General features: G+C 41.4%; 2 protein-coding genes across 2 annotated transcripts in view; one reads left to right on the top strand and one right to left on the bottom strand.

The window, feature by feature from the left end:
• Nucleotides 1-214: 214 nt before the first annotated feature.
• Nucleotides 215-2,834, bottom strand: LOC108889676 (transmembrane protein 158). The gene has a single exon (XM_018686271.2). The coding sequence runs from the start codon at nucleotides 2,181-2,183 to the stop codon at nucleotides 1,482-1,484; it is 702 nt and encodes a 233-aa protein (XP_018541787.1). The 5' UTR covers nucleotides 2,184-2,834; the 3' UTR covers nucleotides 215-1,481.
• A 9,773-nt stretch (nucleotides 2,835-12,607) lies between these two features.
• Nucleotides 12,608-25,519, top strand: part of lars2 (leucyl-tRNA synthetase 2, mitochondrial) — a 30,020-nt gene continuing 17,108 nt past the window's right edge. The window contains exons 1-7 of the mRNA XM_018686249.2: nucleotides 12,608-12,760; nucleotides 16,091-16,335; nucleotides 17,774-17,905; nucleotides 22,308-22,399; nucleotides 22,483-22,543; nucleotides 22,642-22,731; nucleotides 23,058-23,201. Of these exons, the coding sequence (XP_018541765.1) occupies nucleotides 16,102-16,335; nucleotides 17,774-17,905; nucleotides 22,308-22,399; nucleotides 22,483-22,543; nucleotides 22,642-22,731; nucleotides 23,058-23,201 (753 nt within the window). The 5' untranslated portion in view covers nucleotides 12,608-12,760; nucleotides 16,091-16,101. The remainder of the gene's footprint in view (nucleotides 12,761-16,090; nucleotides 16,336-17,773; nucleotides 17,906-22,307; nucleotides 22,400-22,482; nucleotides 22,544-22,641; nucleotides 22,732-23,057; nucleotides 23,202-25,519) is intronic.

Raw genomic sequence — 25,519 nt, forward strand, 5'->3', positions numbered from 1 at the left:
TCCCACAATACCCACAGATTTTCCGAGTTACAGTTTTGTCAACACCACAGCCTGTTCAGTCAGCTCAGGAGAACACCAGAAGGTTTGTTGACAGATGAGGCTGATAAAGTCTGTCTTGTCTACGCATGATGCAACATACAGTAACCTGTCCTGCACCGATCCTAGAGAGAGGGACACATTTACACCACTGTGTCTCACAAGCTGTCACACATCTAAATGAAGACAGGTTGTGTGTGGTAAAACCTTCTTTAATTTTGTGTCTGGAGGCATTCATGTAACAGTGCTAAAACATCAGATAAGGAGGAATTCTCCAAATCCTTTCTCTACATTGGCCATTAAAAAGAAGAGATGATGTACAGAATTTTGCAGTATGATGAATGTTTATGAATTGATGTAGATTAAACAACTGTATGTAAAGTACTTAGAACCAGCTGGGGCAACATTAACATCAAAATACTGCTCAGCAATAAATTAACGCTCTGATAGCAGATAGATATTAAAGTACATTTCACTCGTAATAATTCCACACATTCACCTAAAAAACTGAGGTAATTAGTGAAATTATGGAATCGTTATTGTTGTTGTTTTATTATTTGATCATATGTTGGATGGATTAATTCAAGCACTAACATCATAAAAACAATAACTTGTGTTAAAAGACTGACTAACACTGTTTTCACAATTTATTAACTAGAAGGTATGAAGGCAGCTGCAGAGGAGCCCTGTGGCCACAAGTTAAAGGTGCATCTCATCATGTCAGAGTCAGTTCTCAAAGACTTAAAGTGTTTGACATTGTGGGCTCAAAACATTTTGAAACTGCATTCGCCTGAAGTAAGCGTGAAGCAAATTGATTTAGGCTACAGAGAACAGTTCAGAGATATAGCCTATAATCAATTTTATTTGCATTTAAACATTAATACAAATAAGCACGAATGAACTTGACATTAGAAATCTAACAATATAAATATTGAAACTCTCTCTATGTCGATCATAAACAACATCTATGTTTCAGAATGTACTGGAAAAAAGCCTATTAGTACACTTACTCTGAACATGACTATAGGTTATAACTGTATACTGTATGTGACGGCACACCTTAAAGTTCTCAGTGCAAAAGTCCTACACATGGGATATAAGGCAAAAACTTTCTAGAAAGGTTAAAAACTATACAAACACAGTTTAAAGAGAAAAGTTTGCACAGTTTACGCTGACATAATCTATAGGAAGGCCTACTAGGGTATACAAAACACATTGGTGTTGGTCCCAATATAGATTACAATTGGCTAGTGTAAGTTTTCATACATTACCTTGGTTGTCCTAATGAGGAGGAGGTCTATTAAAAAGGTTAAAGAACACCCCAACCTAAAGCAGTTGATCAAAAAGTTCTCCAAACCCCCGCAATCATTCATTCATGTGAACAGTTGAATGGCTACAATTATAGTATAGGCAGCACAGGCTAATTAATATGGAGATTATTTCAATTATCTCGGTCTCCTCTGCTCCATCCCATTAGGCAGAAATCCTGCAATGATCGGGACCGGCCATATGAGAGCAGCAACACTCCACACGATGATGACCAAAGTCATGAAACAAGCCACAAGTGTCGACTCGATGGGCTTTCTGTTCAGCCTCCAACTTTTGTCCCCCTTCAGCTCGTCGAGGCTGAAATCCACGCAGCAGAAAGTCACCTGATCCCCGCTCTGCTGGCCCCTCGACCTGCCCTGACCGAACCTCCGGTACCGGGACATCCCGCAGCCCACGCACAGCCGCAACTCCTGCTGACCCCCGGTGACCCCGAGGTGCTCGATGACGACGGGCGAGATCGCCCTGTTGAAAGACGCGGAGAAAAAAGCCCTTCCGTGGTTGTTGGTGGTGTAGATGAGGACGTCACACTGGAAGCCAAAGCTGCTGTCCCAGCGGGCCACCAGCGAGGTGGGCAGGAGTCTCTGGACGCTCACGTTGCACTGGGACAGGGTCTGCAGGGAGGAGGCGTCGGGCGAGGCTTCGCTCTCCTCCACGGACCTCTTGGAGAAGCGCACGTCCACCTCCAGGTTGGCCAGGAACCTGTTGGAGGAGTTGATGGGCGGCAGGAGGAGGTCCTCGTCGCTCCAGCCTTGACATCGCTGGAGAAGTCCGGCCACCGCGGTCAGAGCCAGCAGCAGAGTCGGAGAGTTGTTCAGCATGGCACAGGGCGCGTCTCTCCTGCTCGCATGGTGCTGTGACGATCCGCAGGGCGACGGACGAGGCGTGCAATGTTTGAAAAACGCCAGTCACCGGTGATTTCTTTTAAAAACGCAGCTCCCGATGGAGAGATTCAATTCCCAGTCCGCCTGGTATAAATGGAAACGTCCAAAGCCTATCACATGCGCGCATCTCCCTCCCCTCCCTCCCGTAGGATATTTTCCCTCGGACTTGCTCTCCAAATGTGCCGTGCAATCGCTTTTACAGGAGAATCAGGCTGAGCAGCAGCTCTGTGCGCTGCCTTCATCACAGCTCCGAGCTCCACTCTCTCCCTCCCCACCCCCTCTGTCACTTCAGGTGTGAGCGCCGAGCACCAAAACACAGCGGGGAGGTGAGGGGAGAGCCTCCAGTGCGCAGGGACAAAAAGCGCCAAGTGCCAACACACAGGCTACCTCCTCCAATCACAAATCCTCGCACAGACACGCTCAGTAAGACAAAAATACAGTCCTCATCCGCGGACTGACTTCATCTCTCCCCTCGCAGGGATGAGAAATGTAGCACACTGTATTCACACTACCTGCAAAGAACAACCTGTGGCACCACACTGGCCAAACGATCCCTTTGAGAGATAGCCACTGTAAAGTTAAGTAGTTATACTGGAGATAAATAAGAAGTCATAGCCTCCCTGAAGACATTCTTAGTGTGAAGTTAAATATTTTTGTGTTTAATAGATTAGTTCTACTTCCTTTGGAAAAAAAACCCCAAAAAACTCTAACATGAAGATCTAAATGTTGGATGCATTGTCATGGTTTCAAAACCTTCTCCTTACTACTAGCAATAAAATTCTGGAGAGGAAGCAGAAGCAGTGAATCCCTGATCTATTCATTTATTTTGTTCAAACATTCTGTAACAAAAAATGGAATCACCCAGTTAAATAACCACCATGTCTACGTGTTAGTCTTTCTAGTGGCTAAGATTGCAGAGTTGGCCAGTCAGTCCACCACTCTGAGATATCTCAACAACTATCAGCTGAGTCACCATGAACGTTTGCACAGACATTCATGGTTACCAGATGATGAACCCTATTGATTGTGATGATCATCTGACCGTTCGTCCAGCACCACCAATAGGTGAAAGCTTTCCCTTATTGTGTGAAATTACTCAACATCTGCTGGAAGGATCAGCGCAAAATTTTGGTAGCCTACAGGAATTCATAGTTCCTGGATGATGAATCTTATTGAGTTTTCTTTTAGCACCACAGTGAGTTTCACATTTGTGTTTTTGAGTCCAAATCCAGCTGTTGGATGCATTGTCATGGAGTGTGCTACACACATTCAACTCTTCTTCAGGATGATTTGTCATCACTTCGGTGAGCCTCTGACTTTTTCTTTTAGCATTGAGATGTTGTAAAATGAGAGATTTTCAGCACGAATGTGCATCTGACACATTTCCATAAATGATGTGATTCAATAATTTCAACATGGACTAGGATCTCAACAGAGTGTTTCATTCAACCTCTTGTGGGAGGCCCTACCCAGTATTGGTATGGTGTACCTAATAAAGTGCTCAGTGAGTGTATATTTGGAGCTGTGATGTCTGTAAAAGCCACTAAGCTGAGAAACATGATGGGATTTCATGCGGCAAACGATAACCAACAAGGTCACACCAATAACTTAGACTGTTGTTCCATCAGAGCGATTGAGCTAGAAAAGATAAGAAGTTAATCTGCATGCCATGCAGGAGAGATTAACTTCTGAACCTTTATCTAATCAGAGTAGATTCACTGAGTTGAGCACAAATGATGGCCAGTGAGTAAGCAGCCCCACCGAGCAGCAGGAGGTTAGCTGCCTTGCCCGTGAACACCTCAGCAGTCGAGATGAGATGTCCAAAATATCTCACATTGCTCTTATGTATCTGTAAATGTAGCAATAGATACACCAATAGTCTGAAAATATGATCCTGAAGTGTAAGTGTAAATGTAATGTGTGGAAACTATAATCATTTGAAAGTATTTACCTCCATCCAGTGATAAAACATCCAGAACTTAGTGCAATAATGTAAGTCTACAAGGACACATTTCATAGAAAATGTTCCATAGGATTTATCATTAGTTTTTTTTTTCATTCAGTCATGAAATTAACTCTCCTGTGTGCAGTATACATGTCCAGTTCAGATAAATAGAAAAGACTGTTAATGGTTATTCTATAACATAACTGAATGTTGAATTTTCTCTTCTTGTCTGGTTTGGTTGCAGCTGTTTTAACACCAGTATCACAACCAGCCTGTCATAGGCAACAATAAAAAGTTAGATTTTCTATGTGTTTTCTGTGGCCTATGAGTTTCTAATTTCTATCTATTAAAACATCTCTGACAGTCCAACAGTCCGTAATCCAGTCCTTATTTATTCATCTGTTGTCTGCTTGCAGAGCTTTCTGTATGTTGGTGCTTGTTTCTCTCGGCCATGTTGTGTGCTTAGGGGGGCAGCCAGACACATCAATAAACATGTGCCTTCCACTGCGCTGGAGCAGCAGGGGTTTTGTACACAGTGTGTGTCACCTGGCTGTGCTGCATCTAGTGCTGAAGAGGACAGAAAATCACCATCACCACCACCACCACCCTCCTCACCCCTCTGCTCGCCCCTCCCTCCCATCCCCCTCCCCTGTGCTCTTTGTGTTTTGGATCCAGCACTTTATCACAAACAGCAAATCTGATTACAGTTACGGCTGGGGACACAGCTGCAGTTAATCTCAATTTTGTGTGGGTTCTAATAAAAGTTTAAACATTAGGAGTAGTGGTTGAACACCTGGTCCGTTTTGGCAAGGGGTGTGTAGGGGGTTTCAAGCTGCGGTCACTGTGAGCCAGGGTTGGCCTAAATCTCACTGAGCTCAGAGGCAACTCTAAAATTATGTTTATGCAACTCAGAGTTGAACTGGAAAGATCCTGATAATAGAGAATAGAGACAAGGACTGACTTTCTCAAGCAAAGTGTCAATGTTTTAGTCATTTCCTGCTTGCTTCTTACACACCTTGAAAAAATATTCCTACATTTACTCACCCATAACCAAATCTACTCCCATAGATCCTTACACATAACCTACCAATGTTGGCAAAACCTGCACAGAGTGTACTCTTAACCTTATCCTGGGCAAAATAATAGATACACCTTGCAATATGATACAGTTCAGTGCCACAACCTAAACCAGAGCTTTAAAATCACAAAACAAGAGCACACTGACCTTTTTAAAAGACAGAAAATGGACACTAGAGGCTTCACAAAGGTGCAGCATCATTCTTTCTCTGTTATGTTTTACATGCTCTTATTTTGTCAACCCTTCTGAGGAGGAAATTCCATCCTCATAAAAAAAGAGAAATCACCACCCCCATCCCACAGTCACTTAACTTTCCATGCATCACAGTCTCTGGTGCCCAGCTTTTAAAGTGTGATGTGGCTTTTAATGAGGACATAATTATGCTTTTTTGCCCATGTACTCTTCCTAACAATGTATACATAATGCATCAGAAAAGATAATAAGCTATTGACAGAATTGGGTCATTGACCAGAGGCAAAATGGTGATGAATTATTCTCTTTCATCTTCGTGGGCTAGAATATATGAATGGCACTTGTATGAAATGTTTTCTCCTGTGCTGTTTAAATGGTGTAAATTGCTCTGGAGGCCTGCCTCCATGCATTTGATGTCGGGGCCAGCTGAAGTGAAAGAGGCTTTGGCCTCAATTTGCACCTGAAAGCCCCTTGTCCTCTTGTCTCTGTTTAATTATGACGGTGTATTCTCCCGAACCTTCTTGCTTTAAAACAATCATGTAGTTGTTCGGTTCCCCTTCTGTACGCTCAGACATCTCTCTGGTGCTCACAAATACTCCCACACATTTCCCATTGCTGGTCCCTCTGTATCAGATATGCTCTCCAGACAATGTACTGGTGAGCAGAGCAAGAAAATGTAAATGACTTTCTTGTTCATTAATTATGCTATAAAAATGTAAATTGCTTTGGTGACAAAAATGCAAATTGGACTAAGATAAAAGTCTCTTGTGCCAAAGGAGGATGTATGAAACATTCATTTTCTCAAAATGTGGCCTCTTATTCAGAAAACCAAAAAGGGGGACCTGTTAGTGACTCCTGGCTGGCCTTCATCAGCTTTGTGCAGGATCAGACACCATTAGTCTGACCCACCGAGTCTCACAGACACCTGCCTTAATTAAAAGTTGAGGACTGGGTATATGCATCCTCATAGACACAATGTTCAAGCTCTTCTTTCACAGCTGAGCCTAAAAAATCCCCTGTCTTTCCCCAGTAGTCCTGTCATACCACCAATCACTGCCAGGACTCATCACCACGGCAACGAAACAGAGGTTTCCCCCAGAAGCAGGGGAGCAGTGAGGTGTTGAGGAAATATACAATCTGTTTAGTTGATAAGAATGAAACTAATAAAAGTGTTGTCATCATTACTGCCATGTTCGGTGATCAGAGCAGCCACAAGTATTCATAACAGTGCCAGGCTCGGGTCCTGTCTGTATCACAAAATAATTCACAGGGCAGCAGAGAGTTTCTTCCGCTCTCATTTCTCTTCTGCAGAAACAATAATAACCCGCTCATGGTTGTCTGCAAAGAGCTGGACACAAACTGTAAAATCTGAGTAGTGCTGTAACACAGAGTGATCATAATATACATGAGTGGATGTAAATGTTTATTTAATTCACGTTCTGAAGTTAAGTAAACTAAACATTTAGAAAAAATGGTTTAACAACACCCGGAAATCAAATCATATACCACCTGCATATGGTGATGGAGGGAGCGTTAATGTGTTATTTAAAGGGGCACTCCACTTATATTACTCATGAAGTTCAGTTTACTCATCAGCAGGAGGACAACTGAGCTTGTGGAAACAGTTGTATGTTGTCTTCTGTGGATGTGAAAGGAGATTTCTGAGAAGGGTTTGTCTTGGATTGGGGTTGAGACTTTTAGCAAAAGCTATGAAATACCTGTTTACACTGCATTATTTTGTATTTGTGCATTTTTTATTCCATCCATCCATTATCTGTACTGCTTATTCGTTAAGGGCTGTGGGGGGGCTGGAGCCTATCCCAGCTGATATTGGGTGAGAGGCGGGGTACATCCTGGACAGATCACCAGTCCATCGCAGGGTCAACATACACAGACAAACAACCATTCGCACTCACATTCACACCTACGAGCAATTTAGAGCCACCAATTAACCTGTGTGTCTTTGGACTGTGGGAGGAGGCCATAGTACCCAGAGAACCCACACAGGCACAGGGAGAACATGCAAACCAGGAACCTTCTTGCTTTGAGACGACAGTGCTAAACACTGCACCACTGTGCCACCCATATTGTTTATTATGTATTGCTGCTGGTCTCTCTGAGGGCTACCAAACAAGTTTTGCTGTATAACTACAAAGACAAAAAAGCCTGTGTTATGGACTTGACACATGAGATTTGAAAGATGTGGGAAGAGTCTGACAAAAGGGAGTAAAAGTAAGCGCACAGTGAATCGGCCTCTGCTACTTTAATGTCGACCATTCTTTTATTAATCTGTCTCTTGTGAGTTGCCCAACTTTCTAAAAGTAAAATGCTGTACTGCTGTGGTACCCTGTTAAGTAGTAAAGTTACATTGTTAAACTGCTTATTTAAACCCCTGCAGTAAAACATATACTTGAGTAAAAATACAGTCATACATACTATCAGGATAATGTGCATATGTATTTTTACTTTTATTTTACTTTTATTTTTTTAAATATTTATCATTACCTGTATTAGCAGCATTTTAATGCAGTAGTCAATCAGCATTGTGTAGTCAGTAAAATTCAACTACTTATACAGTAAACTGCTGGGTACTATTATTATATTCTATTATTATAGAATTGATACATTGTTGAATTCTTGAAATGTAGTGGAGTAAAAATATATAGTACGGCACAGATTGGAAATACTCAAGATAAGTGCAAGTACTTCAAAATTGTGCTTTGGAATTGTTCTGTACTTGAGTAAATGTACTTAGTTACTTTTAACCATTGCTTATTTTTAAACTGTCTGTTGTTTTGGCCCCTTATGATCTGATATATTCCAAGTACTCCTTACTACAAAGATTGCTTCTCATTCTCATTGTTAACCTTTAAATGAGGGCAATTAACATGCTCATAAGCACATGTAGAAATTAAATTTTTACTCAAGGACATAACAAGACAGCAATTTAAGCTCATTGTATTTGTATCTTAATCCAACTGCCACCCGAGCCTCGCTTACAGCTGGTTTGAGTGCATCTAAGGATCTGCAGGACTGAAGAGTTGTACACTAATTAGGAACATTAACTGCTGAGAAGCTGAATGGGGATCCCGAGAGAAAACATAACAAATGTGTAGTTTTGTAGAACAGCCTGCCTGTGTGTTGCAGAATCTGCATTTTACATCCCAAATGAGTGAAAGTCTTGCAGCAGCGTAAGAAAATTAGAGCAGGCAAGATCAGGATAGAGAATGAAGCTGCCAGAGAGTTCCCAACAGATTCTTTAAGATCCTGTTCCAGCTACAAACCTCCTCATCTCCTCTGTACTACCATATTTCTCTCGGAGTCTTTGTCTTCCGTGAGAACAGATAAGTGAAGTGCACATGGGGCTGTCAATGTGAAATAGGCCCTGGAAATAACATCACACTCATCAGGCTCTCCGAAAGCCCCCGGTCAGAGGCATGGAGAGACCTATCAGCCCGCTCCTTGCTGGTCTCAGGGAACTGAGATGGTGTGAGATTGTTTCTCTGTGGCACCACCGGCACCACTTCTCACTGAGGCGGATGTGGATTGTGAATCACGCACCCGTCCACGAAAGGTCACCTTGGACAGGTGAAGAGAAGTCAGTTCCCCCCTCCCAACCCCCCCTCATCTGCTTTCTACCAAACACATTGCTGCTCAGGCGGCTCTGCGTGGTCGTTTGTCTTCTGGTTCTCCGCTGGTGAAATGCAATCGTCCCCTGAAACAGGGAGAGAAGGGAATGGGGAGGTGGATGTGGGGGGAAAACGGGGATGATTGGTCGCTTTCAGAAGTGATTTGTTTGAAAAACAACAGAAGCAGCTTGTACCTGAGACTCCTGAGGAATGCTGCAGTCCAAAAAACAACAACAAAAAAAAGGAGATGCACAATTTTAAACACAACCAAAAATAAACAATTAAAAGACTGCCATTAAAGTGAGAAATGATGCCACGCAGCATTTTAAAGTGTTAATTAGAGTAAAATACAAAGAAGTGGAACACTGAGACAAAGCTGGCTCCTGAAAAGAGGATAAGACTTTCACTGAACTGATTACACTTTTTATTTTCAATGCGTTGCTTCTCCACACATTTCCACCAATAAACTGCCTTTGTTCACTCAGACGCTCCCTGGGGACATGGAGCCTCCATCTGCTCCTGTTATATGATGCCTATCATTTTTCCTTATATGTCACATTGTTAGAGGAGCATTATTTTAAAAGATTGCTCTGGAGCAGCCAATTTCAATCAGGATTGAGCGATATTCAGTCAATAAAAATCTGATGACATTTGTGGGGTGGTTTTCTGGAGATGCCAGGCCACTGTCAGTTAAATCTGATCAAACCACACCTACACAATCCTGATGAATCAGATTATCTAAGAGGTTGTTTTTTTTTGACAGTTGACAGTGAAAAGGGAGATGGGAAATAAGGGGAGCCAGACATGACTAGTGACAAACTACAGCTGGAGTCAAACCACAATGTGGTTTTGTGTGAAGCACTATAACCATTCGGCTACTGGAGCAGTCCATTATCTGGGCTGTCAAGAGTTAAACTGAAAGTTATGCTTTTATATGGAGTTAGCTACTGGCACTATTTCTTGGCCGGGTGCACTGGCTTCATTTCATTGTGCCAAGAAAAAAACAAACACACGGCTCCACTTTAAGGTACTATTGTTAAATTTTGGTTTGTATGAGGTTTAAACAAAAATGGTGTGCTGTTAGGTGGATTGTTTTTCAACTGTGGATAGAAGCAGGCTAGCTCTTTCTCCCTGTTTCCAGTCTTTATGCTAAGCTAAGCTACCCACATTCCACTCCTAATTCTATTCAATTTTCATCCAACTCTCAGCAAAAAAACCAAACCAAAGCAAAGTAAAACAAACAAAAAACCCCCATGTAGGGCCCAAAATGTTGAACTATTCCTTTAAATATACCTAACATACCAACACCTTAAAATTGTTGCCTGTGAGATCATGAATATTTGATTTTACCACGAAAAACTGAATGTTTAAAATCAGGATTTAAGGGGTGTTATGTTTTTCACGTGCCCTCTCTCTAAATGAGACTAGACTGTTTTAGCCCTCATTCAAGAGTCTGAATTTCTTTTGAGTAATCAGAGTATAAGCTATAAATCATACAGTTTAAATCTGTGAGTTTTGAAATGTGACTGTGCTACCAAAAGAGTCAAGTAACATCAGTCTTCCCGCTTTAGACCTGGTTGAATTCAAAAAATCATGACTCTAGACATAAAGCACTTCAATGAAGGCTGACCAGGAAAAGTGACCTTCAAGCTCACTTCTTTTAGTCCATCTGTTTCATCCACCATGTGAGTATATATACAGTCTACACAGTTAGCTGCTTAGTAAAAGAGAGCAGTTATTAATATACTTTAAGGTGGAACATCAAGCTGAACTGGAGAAACATATTTTCCAGATTTGTTAGCGTTTCTTTTCTTGGATTGCAGTAAGGTTCAGATTTGAACAAATGATAAAACACTGTACCTGCAGTCCTCCCTCAAATACAGTAATGATGAGGAAGAGAGTATCAGATTCATTCATCAGGCTTTATGTGGAGAGTTAGCGTCTCAACTGTGTCAAAAACCCATTTCCCTGTCTCATTCCTCCTTCTCAGCCACATCCTGTTGTGCCCAGGGCGGAGGCGCCCATTTAACTCTGATATACGACGGCAGGCCGGATCAGAGCCCCAGGTTTAGCTCACTGACGTCAGACTGAGGAACTCTCTCTATCTCCTGCTAATGACACCCCACCCTCCTTTCTCTCTTCCCTCACCGGCTCTAACTTCTCTCCTCTTTCACTGCCTCTGTCTGCACGCCAGATCAAAGGTGAGAGCCACAGGAAGAGCTTGTGGAAAGAAGAAGACTCTGATGAGACGCTGCCTCCTCCTCCTCCTCTTCCTCCTCAGTGTCTCTCTGCTCCACTCTGTGATGAAGATGAAGTGAGTGGAGGTGCTCTCTCTCTGTCAGCAATCACTTTATGCTGGAAGTTGGCATCAAAGAAATAGCACTTCTCTCAGAAATCACATATAATGAAAGCACCTCCTGAGGATACTTGTAGAGCTGCTGGCACTAAATTTGTGTCATGGAATTATTTCAGTCATGTTTTATGGTAATTCTTCTTGGGAGGGACTACCACTTGAGTTAATTTACTTTGGTTTGGAATATGTTTCACCCCAGAAGAAAAAAGAACAAGAAGCAGTTTCAACAAGAAATGCAAACTTTAGTTTAAAAAAAATTAAAACCATTAATGAGAAGGACAAGTGGGTTGCCAAGTTGCCCAAATGTACTGTTTGACCATGTGCCATCTGTACCAAAATCAATTTATTAATAACTTATTAGCTGCTGCCTTGATTGCTTCCTGGAAAGTAAAATACCCATGAGCATTTGTTGATGCATTACAAACATTTGAAACTGCATTATTAGAATAAACACCATCCCCAAGTGGGATTTTTCACAACCTGGCAACCCAAATGTTGTTTTTTATTAATAGCTGATGTATAAATCATTAGTAAACAATTTATTTGCCTTTAATAAAAGCCAATACTTAAAATTTATAAACCCTGTACACAGGCTGCCTCATTCAAAAGTGCTACTGACAGAAAAAGAATTGAAAACAATGCAGAGGCTCTGGACGACGAGTTTCATTTATTCTGTCAAATTTGGATATTCAGGTTAATTCAGCTGTAGACAACAATTTTCCAGTATCCACAGGCAGCAATTTCCCTTGAATAAAAATTTTTGATTGATTTTTTTAATTAAGAATTGATAATAATAATAATAATAATAATAATAATAAGATGAGGATATTACATGGTTGCTAGGGTAACAGGCAGAGCCATCACTCACTGAAATCACTGAAATCAACTGTGAAGCTCCGGCAATCACACATTCACACACACACACACACACACACACACGTTGATTTTTCTATAGCTGCGAGAACACGCGGACTATGCACACACACACACACACAACGGCAGCATGTCACATTAAGGTTGAATGAAAGTATTTAATAAAATAAAATTGTCTGCTTTATGAAATTTCCCTGCCGTACGAAAGTAATATCAAAGCACTTTTATTATTTTAAACCCACATGTGCTTGTCTTTGTCTACGTGCGGCGTGTTGATAAAGTTGATTGAAAGCAAGATGGCGGCGCCTATAGTGGAGTCGTGATACAAGGAAACAGGTCATTTACAGCGCATTTATAAGCTGGACATGAATATTTTTAAGGCGGATAGTTGTTTTTATGCCAATAAGACCACAGCACGGAAACAAAGGACCTGAAAGTAAAACAGTAGGTACCTTTAAACAGCTTTAATCTGTCGCTAACAGACGACTGCTTGTTCTTGTGTGGACATGCCAGGAGGTTACATTTATTTTGTCAGTCAGTGTTGTGCTAACGTAAAGGATATTTCAAAAAATATTGGAACCTTGTAAATCAAGACAGTGTGTAGAAGATTTATACAAATTCTAGTGTTGATACGTTAAGCTCGCGTTACGTTTGTTCCTCACTGTGTTTGACTGAAAATGCTTGACACCGACCTGTCATCAATTTATCCCACAAAACTGTGCAAACAGCATTAGAGATGTGGGGTTTACTACTACTTCATAAATAATCTACCACTGCTTAAGTCGTTAGTTGATTATCAGAATTGTTGCCACTTCATTTTCTGTTAGTCAGTCATTTCAGCTCCAGTGTTTATTCACAGCAAATTTCTGACACGTTTGTTTGTAAATGTGGTGACCAAATGGAGACAAACACTTAATCTCTGTCACACTATAAGAATAATCCCAGATGTTGTCTAATTTCTTGTCATAATATTGATATTTCATTTCATAATTAAACTAATTCTGGTTCTAGTTATCTTTTTTTAAAAAGATTCCAGCACCAACATAATACCTCTACCAAAAATAATATTTTTTGTTAATTTGTTTGTTTTGCATAAGTCTTCTTTTTTTATTTAACAGAATACCACTTCTCTTAATTTCAGGAACTTTGCCTGAATAAGATAAACTAAGATGAGGAAATTGATAATTTATATTATTAAACATCTAATCACAAGAAGACAAATAAATAAAGTAAGATCAAGTTTTTTGGTCATAACTAGAAGAGTAATGAAGTTTTACAAATCTCCACAGGAAGCGTTACTCTGCTCTGAGCCAGTGCGCTGTTTGCAGAAGTTTTCAGTCACTCTTTACAGGAGACACCCGAACGGATGAGCCCAGTCACCATAGAAACATTTTCTCAGTCTCTCGCCTCAGCCCACTCACTCGCACCGGCAGAGATGCGCACAACCTTGAGTGCTCGGCTCTCCCAGCCTCAGCCTGAGGGAGGAGTGTTGGCTGCTGCGATGCTGAGGTTATACTCGAGAGAATTTAGCGAAAAACACGTTCCCACAAGCAGGTGGGTGGAGGAGAGGAGAGGGGAGGAGCAGAGCAGAGCAGAGCAGAGCAGAGCAGAGCACTTTCCACAGGTTTTACACTCATTTGCTTAAAAAAGCTCAGAGTTATCCCCCAAAGATTTGCCTTCCCTGGACAGTAAATCCTTCAGGCTGGTTGGAGTCTTAATGAATGATGTGGAGGCTTGTAGTTTCTTGCATTTGAGTGACTCACTTGTCAGAAAGTCCTGTTTCCTTAAAGTCTCAGCTCAAAAATATACTGTTGTGTTGCTCAGAGTCACATTCCTGATGTCCCTTCCCGTTTTCTCTCCTGTAATGTTGTATTTTCATAACATCACAGAGTATAGAATAACCTTTTCAATGAGTTTCCCATGGCTTCAGAGAACCAGTCATAGTTTTTGTTTACCTCATTTACATCTTTATCTCAGTCTGGTGTGAAGGGTGTGCAGATTATCACCTCTTCCGTTCAGCAGCTGTAAAGGTCTCGCTGTCTGAGGTCCAGATGCGTCACGGCTGTGAAAACATTCTCTTGACAGGTCAGGTTAGCAGCAGTTGTCCTCCCAAGGAGGCAGAGACTGTACAGAAATCTCAGGTTACCTTGGAAACTGTGTTTATATACGTGTGTGTATGTGTATTGTGAAGAAGACAAATTTAGGTCAAACTGTTTTTTCTGACATGCAGTTGACTGAACAACATCAAGCCATATGAAGGTCCAGTCTAACTGCAGTCTTTATGGAAAAAAGAGTGAAATTAGCCTAATTTGGTTGTTTAATTGTTAGTTGTGGGACTGATTCATTGTCATTTAAAATCCAGTAATCTGAATAATCTGTTTGACATTACAAACATTCCTATATTGCCTTATTTTTGCATACAAGTAGGACGTAGTACAAAAACTGAGGGACATATTCTGGTAGCAGGAACTTCCATCCAGTTTAGTATGCTGTCATACAAAAGAAAAAAAAAGTTTTTAAAACTGCAGGTCAGATTGTAAGAGAAGAAATGACTCCATAATTGAAAATCAGTTGATTGAAAATGTCATTCTCACATCTGAGCAGGCGGGCGGTGTAATAAGAACAGGCTGTCCACAGTCTCCTCACTGTGAGACATGGCATAATCACATCACGCTGAATAAACCTCTCATTCCACAAAATCATGCTGCTGTGTAAATGACGTGGTGCTAAGAACACAGACTGTGAAACGGCGGTGGTGAAGAAAAAAAAAAAATCACGTGTAGAGCTGCAGAGCTGAGCCAACACTCAGTCTGTTCTCAACAAGTGGACTCACATGTACTGCTGATCCAGATCGTCTGAACTCAAATGAACTTTTTCATGCCTACTGTAGCATTTAGTGGTAACCCTGGTTAACCTCGGCTTTTCTGTGTGGAGTTTGCATGTTCTCCCTGTGCCTGTGTGGGGTCTCTCCATATACTCCAGTTTCCTCCCACAGTATAAATACATACAGATTAATTGGTGATTCTAAATTAGCTGTAGGTGTGAATGGTTCTTTGTGTCTATACTGTCAGCCCTGCTATACACCATACGCAATCTATCCAGGGTGTACACCACCTCTCACCTATTGTCAGCTACGTTTGGTTTATTTATAATCAGTATAGATAATGGATGGATAATTAATTCCATTAAAAGTATAATCAACGAAAAGTTTTTATGAGATTTTAAAAAGGAGAGAATTGTCTGAATGGCACTGTAGTTTCATGTTGGAGATGAATTTATTTTTCTAAAACATTTGAAGTCGTCGTCTTCTTCTATTTTAACATTTTGAAAAAAAATTGAAGAAAGGTCAACACCAATGTCAAAATTCATTATAAAACACAGACATCCATCTATTACTTGAACTCTAATTTAAAATCTTTCTTCAATAGTTTGGTTAAAATCAGCAAATTTAGAGTGAAATGATTTTCATATTTTTACTGTCAGGCTGGTGAACTTTAAAAGGGATTCATTGGGATTTTAACCAAAGCCATTAGATACAAACTAGAAGAGTGTCAGAGGGACACAGACTGTTGCATTAAATATCAGTTTAGGGCTGCAGTATTAATTAAACTGCCTTTTTTTGATACTGTCAACTATTGTTTACAGTATGAAATATCAGGAAGTATGGTAAATCATCAAAAGCTCAGAGAGTCCAGAGATACATCTTCATAATTGCTTGTTTTGTCCAACCCCAGTGTCCCGCTGCCCGTTCTGATTGAAGTGTCTCTGTTTCAGGTGACAGAAGCATGCAGGTGTCAGTGAGAAGGCTGGCTCTGCACCCGCTAACTGTAGCCTGGTCAGGCCGAATCAGGGCTCCTCTCCTGAGTCCAGTACCGTGCCTCTTGTCCCCCAGCACCCGCACCCTGTTCAGCGCGACAGGAGTGTGGGAGAAGGACTACCGGACAGACACCCGACGCAGGGTAGAAGAATGGTGGCACCCACGAATTATGGCGCAGTGGCGAAAGGATGCGCTGGAGCAGGTGAGAAGGCTTTGGTTACTCTTCATACAGGCCTGATATACAGTATGGTCACCCATTCACCTGTTCACATCAGGATAATGGAGATGCACACGTTAGATCTAGTTGGTCAAGTTAGAGAGTTTACATGCAGTCTAGAGTCCCAGTTATGATCAGGTTTTTTGGAGTATCCCAGTGAGGTGTTGTGCGTGTAAACATCATATCCTGGTTTTTTGAAACTTGGATATGCCAACTACAGTACGCTAACTCTAAGAGAAAAACACTGACTATACGTATGGTCTATCAAATGTTAGATGTCTCCAGGTGTTTCGATTTGTCCAACCAGTGATTCAGAACCAAAATATATTAGGTTTGCAATGTTGTGTAACAAAGAAAAGCTGCAAATCCTGTTGATTGATTTTCTGTCATTTAATAAATTGACTGATTGTTTCAGCTCTACGTGCAGCAGAGTTAACACAGCCAGGAAATTAAATTATTAAATTAAGGAATAATGGAATTAAGACGAGACAGACACGCTCATGCAGACGATCAGAAACCTGGATATTGTTATAAAAATGTATGCACAAATCATCTGAATAATCAGGTTTCCCATGTTCCCATGTTAAACACCAAATCCCAAATATGATCAAAACAAGGATAATATCCAAAACCAGGACACTAATGTGGATGAAAATGTACTTTGAAAGTCTTATAGGTTTTTAGAAGTTATTTCATGTGGTGAGATCTGCCCTTGTTGACACCAGTTGTACTGTACAAAGAGCTGCTGACACTGTTGAATGAGTGAAAAGGGAAACTGAAGTCGTTCCACCGTGTATATGTATATGTACATTTGAAACACCTTCAGTCTTTTTTTAAGATTAATTGATTAATGGGCCATTAAGCATCCTTCCAAATGATTCCCAGCTATTACTGTCCCTGGCCTTCCCGGCTGATCTCAGACCAGGAGATCAGGCTGATTATATATCCTAATGGTCGGCTGTCTGGGAAAGGCTGACAGTGATTAAGTGTATTCGTGACAGCCCTGGTCCTAATTAATTTATTGAAGAATTCATGGCTCAGGTTTCCTGTAATCACGTATAGCTGGGTGTAACCGGTACTTAGTGTGTTGCCGTGGTAACAGTGTTGAGACTGTAAACCATCCATAATCAGCAGTGCCGTCATTCAGATTCTGACACTATAATCAGACGCTGTGAGAGCCTCATAACAGTAATACAGTCGGGGCTCTCGCTCTGTATGCGATGAGTTATTATTCCTGTCCTGATCTCATCAGGTTAATGCAGTGTCTTTTATACAAGACTCCCTCAAAAGAGACTGTCTGATAATAAAGAAAAAACTCCTACTCTGTTATTGTAGCCTCTGAGGATTTAAGTTTTCTGATCTTTTCCCACATCCCATGAGGTTATCTCACAGCTCTGTACATCATTTTCACTGTTTTTCTTAGGGTTCCAACAGGAAGAAGTTTTATGTCCTCTCCATGTTCCCATACCCGTCGGGGCGACTGCACATGGGCCACGTGCGAGTGTATACCATCAGCGACACCATCAGTCACTTCCAGAGAATGAGAGGCCATCAGGTATGTCAGCTTTTGCTAAATGTCTTTTCCCACGATTCCAGCTGAAACAAGCCAAGTCGATACACTATGTGCTGGTGTTAAAAGTAAAATAGACCAAGAAAGTTACTGATGCTCTCATAAGAACTGAGATTAAACGTTAAGGACATTTCAGTATTCAGTAAAACTAGAAAGAAAACAGAATCATTGATTATGTTTTAATACTGTAATCTAACATTAAAAATCAAGGGCTGGTCTATTGACAGTGAATGGTGCAGTGGTTTCCTAAAAAGTGGAGCCCTTTCATCAACATGAAGTTCTCACTGTGACATTGAAATATTTGGGTGCAAAGAGAACTCACAAATATATAATGGATGAACGTCCCAAGAGTATGTTTACAAATACTGACTCAGCTGTTCTTGGGCAAATCAAAAAAATTAATGAAATAAAATAAAACTAAAATAAAACTTCTCACAATAGGTAGCTATCCCTTTAAGAATGCACAAATTATGACTCAGTGCTTTTAACTTTAAACATACGTCTAAGTTTGCTTTATGTTTGTTATCTCCTCGTCACCACAAGTCTCTTTCTTGGGCTCGGCCAACGTGCACTTTACTGACTTCTCTTCCCAAAGTCACAAAGGATGTGTCATCCTCAGGAGCACTTTGAGAGGCATATTTTGTTGTAGCCCACTATCATTTATTGCTAGACATCCACTTTCCTGGCTCATTTTGAAATTGATTTGGCTTTTCCCACAACATTACTTGTACTGGAACAGTGAGTCAGTCTTTCAGTCTGAGTTAATGGAGCTCTCCATATTTGGTGAGTAACATGATACAGGACTGACAGTATGATTGTAGCTATCTGCTTTCACTCTATAAGTCCTTCTGTTTCAGAAAGTCTCACTGCATCGTCTGCCTCACTCTTATTCCTGCTCTGCATGGACATACAGTATATACAACACATTATTAAGAATATCAGTTTACACTGTGTCTCTGACCGGTGATACTTCATATCTCTTAACCCGTGTGCTGCTAACACAGTGTACACAGTGTAGTGTACTGACCGTGGCTTTCATTTAAGTACCATTAGTAGCGTAATAATACCTGCTCATGCCACTATCTTTCAATTACACGACCAGAGTTTACACTTTCCTTGGGGCATGTAATTAGATTTTTCTTTTTGTTGCACTTTCTTCTGCGCTGTATTGATTTCAAACAGCACTCATTTGTACTTCATGTACATTAGTTTGATAAGAGTTCATTATGTCTAATTGTTTCACTTATATCTTTATATTGTATTTGTTTTCATTTCATGCTCAGGTTGTGCTGTTATGAAGTTGTTTGTCTGCAGCAATGACCTAATTCTCAATTCTGTGTTGTGCTCTTATGTTGCTGAGTGTTTTTACTCAGAATGATTCCGTAATCGTCTGTCAGCTAAGAAGTTTTTACGACACTTTGGACCTGTTGAACTTTTTCAAGCAGATATATAAATACAGAAATGAAGCTGGCCTATAAGTAAGGAAATGTTTGCTTGATTCTTGTAAGCTGACAGTTGGAAGAAAGGATTTTAAAACCTGCTGTGATGATCTTGAACTTCCCCATGCAGTCTCTTTTCATGGTTAAAATGAGTTATAAATAAGGTAAAGGTAAAATCCATACTCTCGATCTCAGGCACTCAAGTGTGTTATTGACTCGACTGTTTCAGATCAAAGCCTTGCAGTCGATATTCAGCACTCGGTTTGAGTCCGGTAAATGGTAGGTGTAGATGAAGCTATCACCAGTGTGTTATCACACACACACCCCTCACTGTGACAGTGACAACCTACAGTGCCTCCGTCCTCACACCCTCCGTCCTTTTATTTATTCTGATGAAAAGTCAGTGTAAGTTGAGCCTCTCCTTTCTTTTTTTTTTTCTTTACCCAGTGGATTTTACACTAGACAGCGTGTACCTTCTCTCTCACCTGCAGAGAGAATCCCCTCTGCTTCTGCGTGGATTCTCCCTGAACAGAGACATGGTTTCACATGAGTGGCGCCGACTCCCTGCCCAGGAGTCTCCTTTCTCTCAGCATCTGTCAGAACGCCAACCTCGTTCTGCTGCATGCACACCAGTCAATTAAGGAAGGTTCACTCATGTTGATGGTCACACTCTAAACCTGTTTCATCCATGAGACTCAGAAACATCTTTAATGGTTCCTGTCATTAAAAATCGTAAATTAAAAATGTGGCGGAGGCAGAAATCAAAAACACTTTTTAGGGAGTTTCGGGAAAATACATTTATTTGCCTTCTCCCAACGGGGAAATGACATCCTCATGTCTCAAGTGTAACTACAAAGCCACCACCAGTAGTGCAGTTAGCTTAGCTTACCATAAAGCTGGAAACTGAGACACCACTAGCCTGGCTCTGTCCAAAACTCACAAAATCCTCCTACTAGCTCCTCTAAAGCTCACTTCAACTATGTTTAATCTGTTAAAGAAAGTCACTACACCCGGCCAAGAAGTAGTTCCACGTGCAGAGCGTGATGTTCTTACACTTTTTGTGTGGATTAAACAAATGAGATACAGCTGTAAATTAGAGAGCCTTAGAGGTGCTGGTGGAGACCACCTCTGCGGAACAGACATGAGAGCGGGATTGATTTTCTCAGCGGTGTCTCAGCAAGAAATCAGATGAGCGTATTTACATTCACATTTATTGATTTGGCAGATGCTTTTGCCCAAAGTGACAAATGAGCCAGAGTAGATCAAGGAGATATTTTCCAAAATGTCAAAAGGCTCCTTTGAACCTAAACTAAATGTGTGGCTAGAGACCACTTGGTCTACAACAAATTTTTAATTTGGATTAAATTACCCTTTTAATATGTAAATGAAAACTAATTGGGGTCTTTTTCCTCTTCTTCTTCTTCTTCTATTCTGTAGTTGCTTATGGGCTCCTGGGTTAAACATTGCTGGATTCTCAGGGTTTGTTTCTTTGATTGTACATTAGCTCTGTAATTGTTCAATAAACAAGAAATAAAATGTGAGTTTTGAAGCAGTTATCAGTTTGATTATAGTCAATTAATGTGATGAGAAAACCGACAAACGCTGGAGTTTCATTTCAAAGCTGCTACAGATGGAGCGAAGCTTCTATCTGGAAACTGTGTAGGTGGACACTTGCATGTAGCTGAGTGGCTCCGCATTCACAAAACCAGAATCCAGGCACTTGTATCCTTCTTGTTGTCAGCGTGGAGGAGCGTGGAGCTGTGGCTGGATGTGTCTGTCTCCGTTTGGCACTGATTTGCTCCACATTACAGCACACGGATTGTCATAAAATCAGCCTCCACTCACTCCCACGTCTATCTTGTCACTTGCTTCTTGTCACTCACGCTCCACTGTACTGTAAGCCTCCGTGATAAGAGGTTAGGTAAGAGTCAGACATATCTTCAGACTCTGTGCGGACATTAGGATAAGTGGAGCTGAAGCTATTAGCAGTGAAAAGATAATGTGCCTCTGCTGCTCTCTTTGAACTTTGAGATTTGAGCTCACTATCGCAGCCTGTCCATCACAGTCTCAGTTTAATGGTGTATTTACACTGAATAAACAAAAGCGTAGTAGCGTATCCACCCAAATGAGGTGCATGTTTTTTTTCTGCTTTGTTATTTACATAGGCTATCTTTGGCTTGTATTCCTCCTGAGCAGTCACACTGGTCTCTCTTAGCCTAATACCATCCAGCACACGGCTTTACAAATGAGGCCCATGCAGTTACCAAGGATACCGATTCGTCTGAAACATCAGACCCGTTAGAGTCCGTACAATGATCCTCTCCAGTCCTCCACTCCTTGTCACTCTGCTTCTCCCCTTCTTTACTCGCGCCTTCCGCTCCTGTGCTTTCATCTTCTTTCTCTCTCGGTGAGCAGAAAAACACAGCTGAGAGGCTAAAGGGGAAAAGAGATGAGTGAATGAGTCGTCGTCTTGAGCCGACAACGATTCATGTCAAGGAGAGTGTAGGTTGGAGTGGGACAATGAAATGGATGTGGATAAAAAGTACAGAGGGATGGAAGGTGAAAGCAGACGTGCAGCAGAGAGAGAGAGAGAAACAATAGACTGTGATGTTCTTTAGGAAATGGTGTCTGTTTGCCTTTACATTATATAACAGCTGCCTATATGTGAAAATTGCAGTCCGTCTGCGTACATTAACCACACTGTATAACAACACATTAGCATATACGGGTCAATGTGTGCTGCGGAGCCCAGCATTATTTCATTGATATAGTTTGGTATAGTTTCTCTCAACTCTCAACATGTCACATATACTCACATTTAAGAGGCTGAAAACGGAGAATGTAGATATAAAACAATTTGAAATCAGCCTATCATCAAAATTGTTCCTGATTATATATTATATTGTTGATTGATTAATGATTTACGGAGGCTCTAACTGAATCCACAGGTGTTGAATCCGATGGGTTGGGATGCTTTTGGACTCCCAGCTGAGAATGCAGCTATTGAGAGAGGTCTTGACCCAGAGGATTGGACTAAAAGGTACACGAAATATCGCATCTGTTCTCGTGGGTGTTCATCGTTTGTACATACCCTAATGTTGCTGTTGCGTCTCCTCCCCTCAGTAACATCCAGTCCATGCGGGAGCAGTTGGACAGCCTTGGCCTTTGCTTCAATTGGGACCGGGTGAGTAGATACGAGAACTGAGCATCAAACAGATTTAGGCAACTTTTAGGTCTGGTTGACCCTCACACTGCTGACGTTACTCTGGCTCCTCTCCACAGGAAGTGACCACCTGTCTGCCAGACTACTACAGGTGGACGCAGTATCTGTTCATCAAGCTCTTTGAAGCAGGACTGGCATATCAAAAAGAGGTGGGAATGGCTCTTGCACAAAAGTGCTCATCCTGATTTTCTTTTGGAGAGAATAATATGATTGGTTTATGTTTGAGGTCCTTGAAAGTCGCAGAAATAACTGAGGCTGCTCACTCTCGGAAGAAAATGACTGAAGTGAAAAGGAGAGAGCTTGGTAGAAGCTCTTTGATTATGTTTAATGAAATGGGACGACATTGAAATAAGTCTTTGGTCTGTCTATTAAATCCAAGCTACCTCCTAAGCTCTGCCTTTCCTTTTTAATTGTGTATGTGTGTTAAAATGTGTGTGCATGTTCAGCTACATTTGTGTGTGTGTGTGTTATCCAGGCTGTGGTAAACTGGGACCCTGTTGATCAAACAGTGCTGGCTGATGAGCAGGTGGATGAAAACGGTCGCTCCTGGAGGTCTGGTGCTTTGGTGGAGCAGAAGCTGCTCACACAATGGTTCATCAAGACCACAAACTATGCCAAGGTACGGCTCTTTGTGTGTGTGTGTGTGTGTGTGTGTGCGTGCGCGTGCGTGCGTGCGTGTGTGTGTGTGTGTGTGTGACGAGTGGCGTCTGAACGGCTGGCCAGCAGCTTCACACAGTCCAAAATGAGCAGCGGACCCATCTGATAACAATCATGGCTGACACTTCAGTAGCAGCAGCTGCAGCCCTGCCTCTCTGGTTCTGCAATCAGACCCCTGGAGACCGTCATTTGTAGCCTGGCTTCTCCCGAACCAAGGGGGGGAGAGAGACTAGTGGAGTCGGGGTAATACCACCAGGCAGCCTGGCTGACTGATGAGAAGCCTCCACCTATTCAGCTCAGAGGTGAACAGGCCTGCTGCAGGGTGAAATTACCCCCTCAGGACTTACATATGAATGATCCACATGGAGCACATACGTGTGCATTGTTCAACATGAAGGCACAAGGCATGTGCCAACACACAGATTGGTCCTTGAGGAAAAAGAAAGCCTTCATCAGTCTGGCACATTGTCTAAGACTCTTGACTTGCAGATAAACTTGGTTTAATCCTTTTTCTAAGTTGAGAAAATGTGTCTAGAATGATCTAAATGTCATGCATCTTGTTTCAAGGGGTGCAGCTAAAGACTATTTTAATTATTGTGACAATTTTAAAAAGCCAAAGGTGACATCTTCAGATATCTTGGTTTGTCCAACCAACACTGCAAAGCCCACTCACACGCTCAGTTTCATCAATCATATAAAAGAAAGAAAAGCAGCAAGTTATTATCTTTTAGAAGCTAAAACCAGAGAAATATCGACATTTCTGCTTCAAAATGAGGCAAACTGTTCCCATGAAAGGGCAAGGGAAAGCAAATTTCTGTGAGTGGATTTTCATACCGTAAAGAAATAAAATAGAAAGCCAGTGCCTGGGAAGTCTGAAATTAACTTCTTTTATGTTTAGAAAAGTGGTTGGCAGTAATAAGAACACACGTGATATCTGATAAATGGACTAAAACTTGCAAAAACGCTAGTAAGTATCCTGAGGGTTTGTTAATTGTTTGTCATCTTTTTTAAAAAATCACTTCTTGTGTCCATGTCAGAGGTGTGAGTGGAGGTGGAATCGGCCTACTGTGACAATGTGTTCCTGCATTTCTAATTTTCTCCTTTTGACGAAAAGAGAAGTGGGAAGGGAAGGAAGAGGAAGGTGTTAAAGGAAAAGAAGTGAGAAAGACAGATGGAGAGAAAGGAGGACCGTGTCAAACCGCAGCGTGCCAAATTAAAAAAGTGCTGTAATTGGACTGTGATTTTGGTTTTGTTTTTTTCCTGTTCGCCCGTGTTTTCCCCTGCTCGCCTGTACACGTGTTGGAGTCTGTTAGACAACATTAACTTCAGACAATATTTATTCAGCGGTCATCAGTTCAGCTGTCAGGTTGTTCCACGTTGCTTTGAGAGAGTTTCCTCGTGAACTGAAACCATATTGTTTCGTCCGGGACACAGATGACTGACTATTATTACAAAGATGGATCTTTAGATGTGGCGCTTGCAAGATGCTAAATTATCACGTGGCAGTGGCGGAGTTTTCAATTTCATGCATAATCACACTTGTTGCACTGAGGCACACATGCCGCCTGCCTGCTACATCGCACTGACATCTAAATGATTCACAAACTGAGAGCTCTTTATGTTGTTCTACTATAATACTACACCAGTATAAGCATTGCCTCTAGAAATGTTTTGCCATTTAGATGCATTAACCAAACAAACACCTCATGACGAGGAGTCTGCGGGTTCAGATCCCTGAACAGCTCAGAAAATACCTTCACTTGCGCGGCTGCATTGTGTAATATTTTTTGTCAGAAATGTACTTGATGTGTCTGTCTCATACACAAACAATCCCTGGTTATTGCTATACCATGCTTTTTCTCTCAAGCTTTTCTTAGTTGCCATGGAGACTCCTGTCCTTGCTGTACATCTTTCAGTTACTCCCACTTCTGTGCCAAACTATATTTTCTTCTCCAGTAAAATAAAACCATTTACTGCCTCTTACTTTAAAGCCATCATTAGTTGTCATTGCTTTTTCTGTTTTTTTTTTTTCTTTTTCTCTTCACGTCTTTGTTTTGCTGCGTCTCCTCCAAGAGTCTCTCAGTCATGCTGACACACATTCGCCGGGATTTATGTCTCTTTTTCTCTCCCACTCTGGATCAAATCCATAGCTGACACAGTCATGCCAGGGATGACTATAGCCGGGGGTTTACGTTTGTATTGATATTGCCATGATGAGGTGCTGCATGCTGAGTGGCACAGTGTGGGGAGGGGGGTGGGGGGCTTGTGGGTAATTGATTG

Source organism: Lates calcarifer, linkage group LG15 (genome assembly GCF_001640805.2).
Source record: "Lates calcarifer isolate ASB-BC8 linkage group LG15, TLL_Latcal_v3, whole genome shotgun sequence".
Taxonomy (NCBI): Eukaryota; Metazoa; Chordata; class Actinopteri; family Centropomidae; genus Lates; species Lates calcarifer.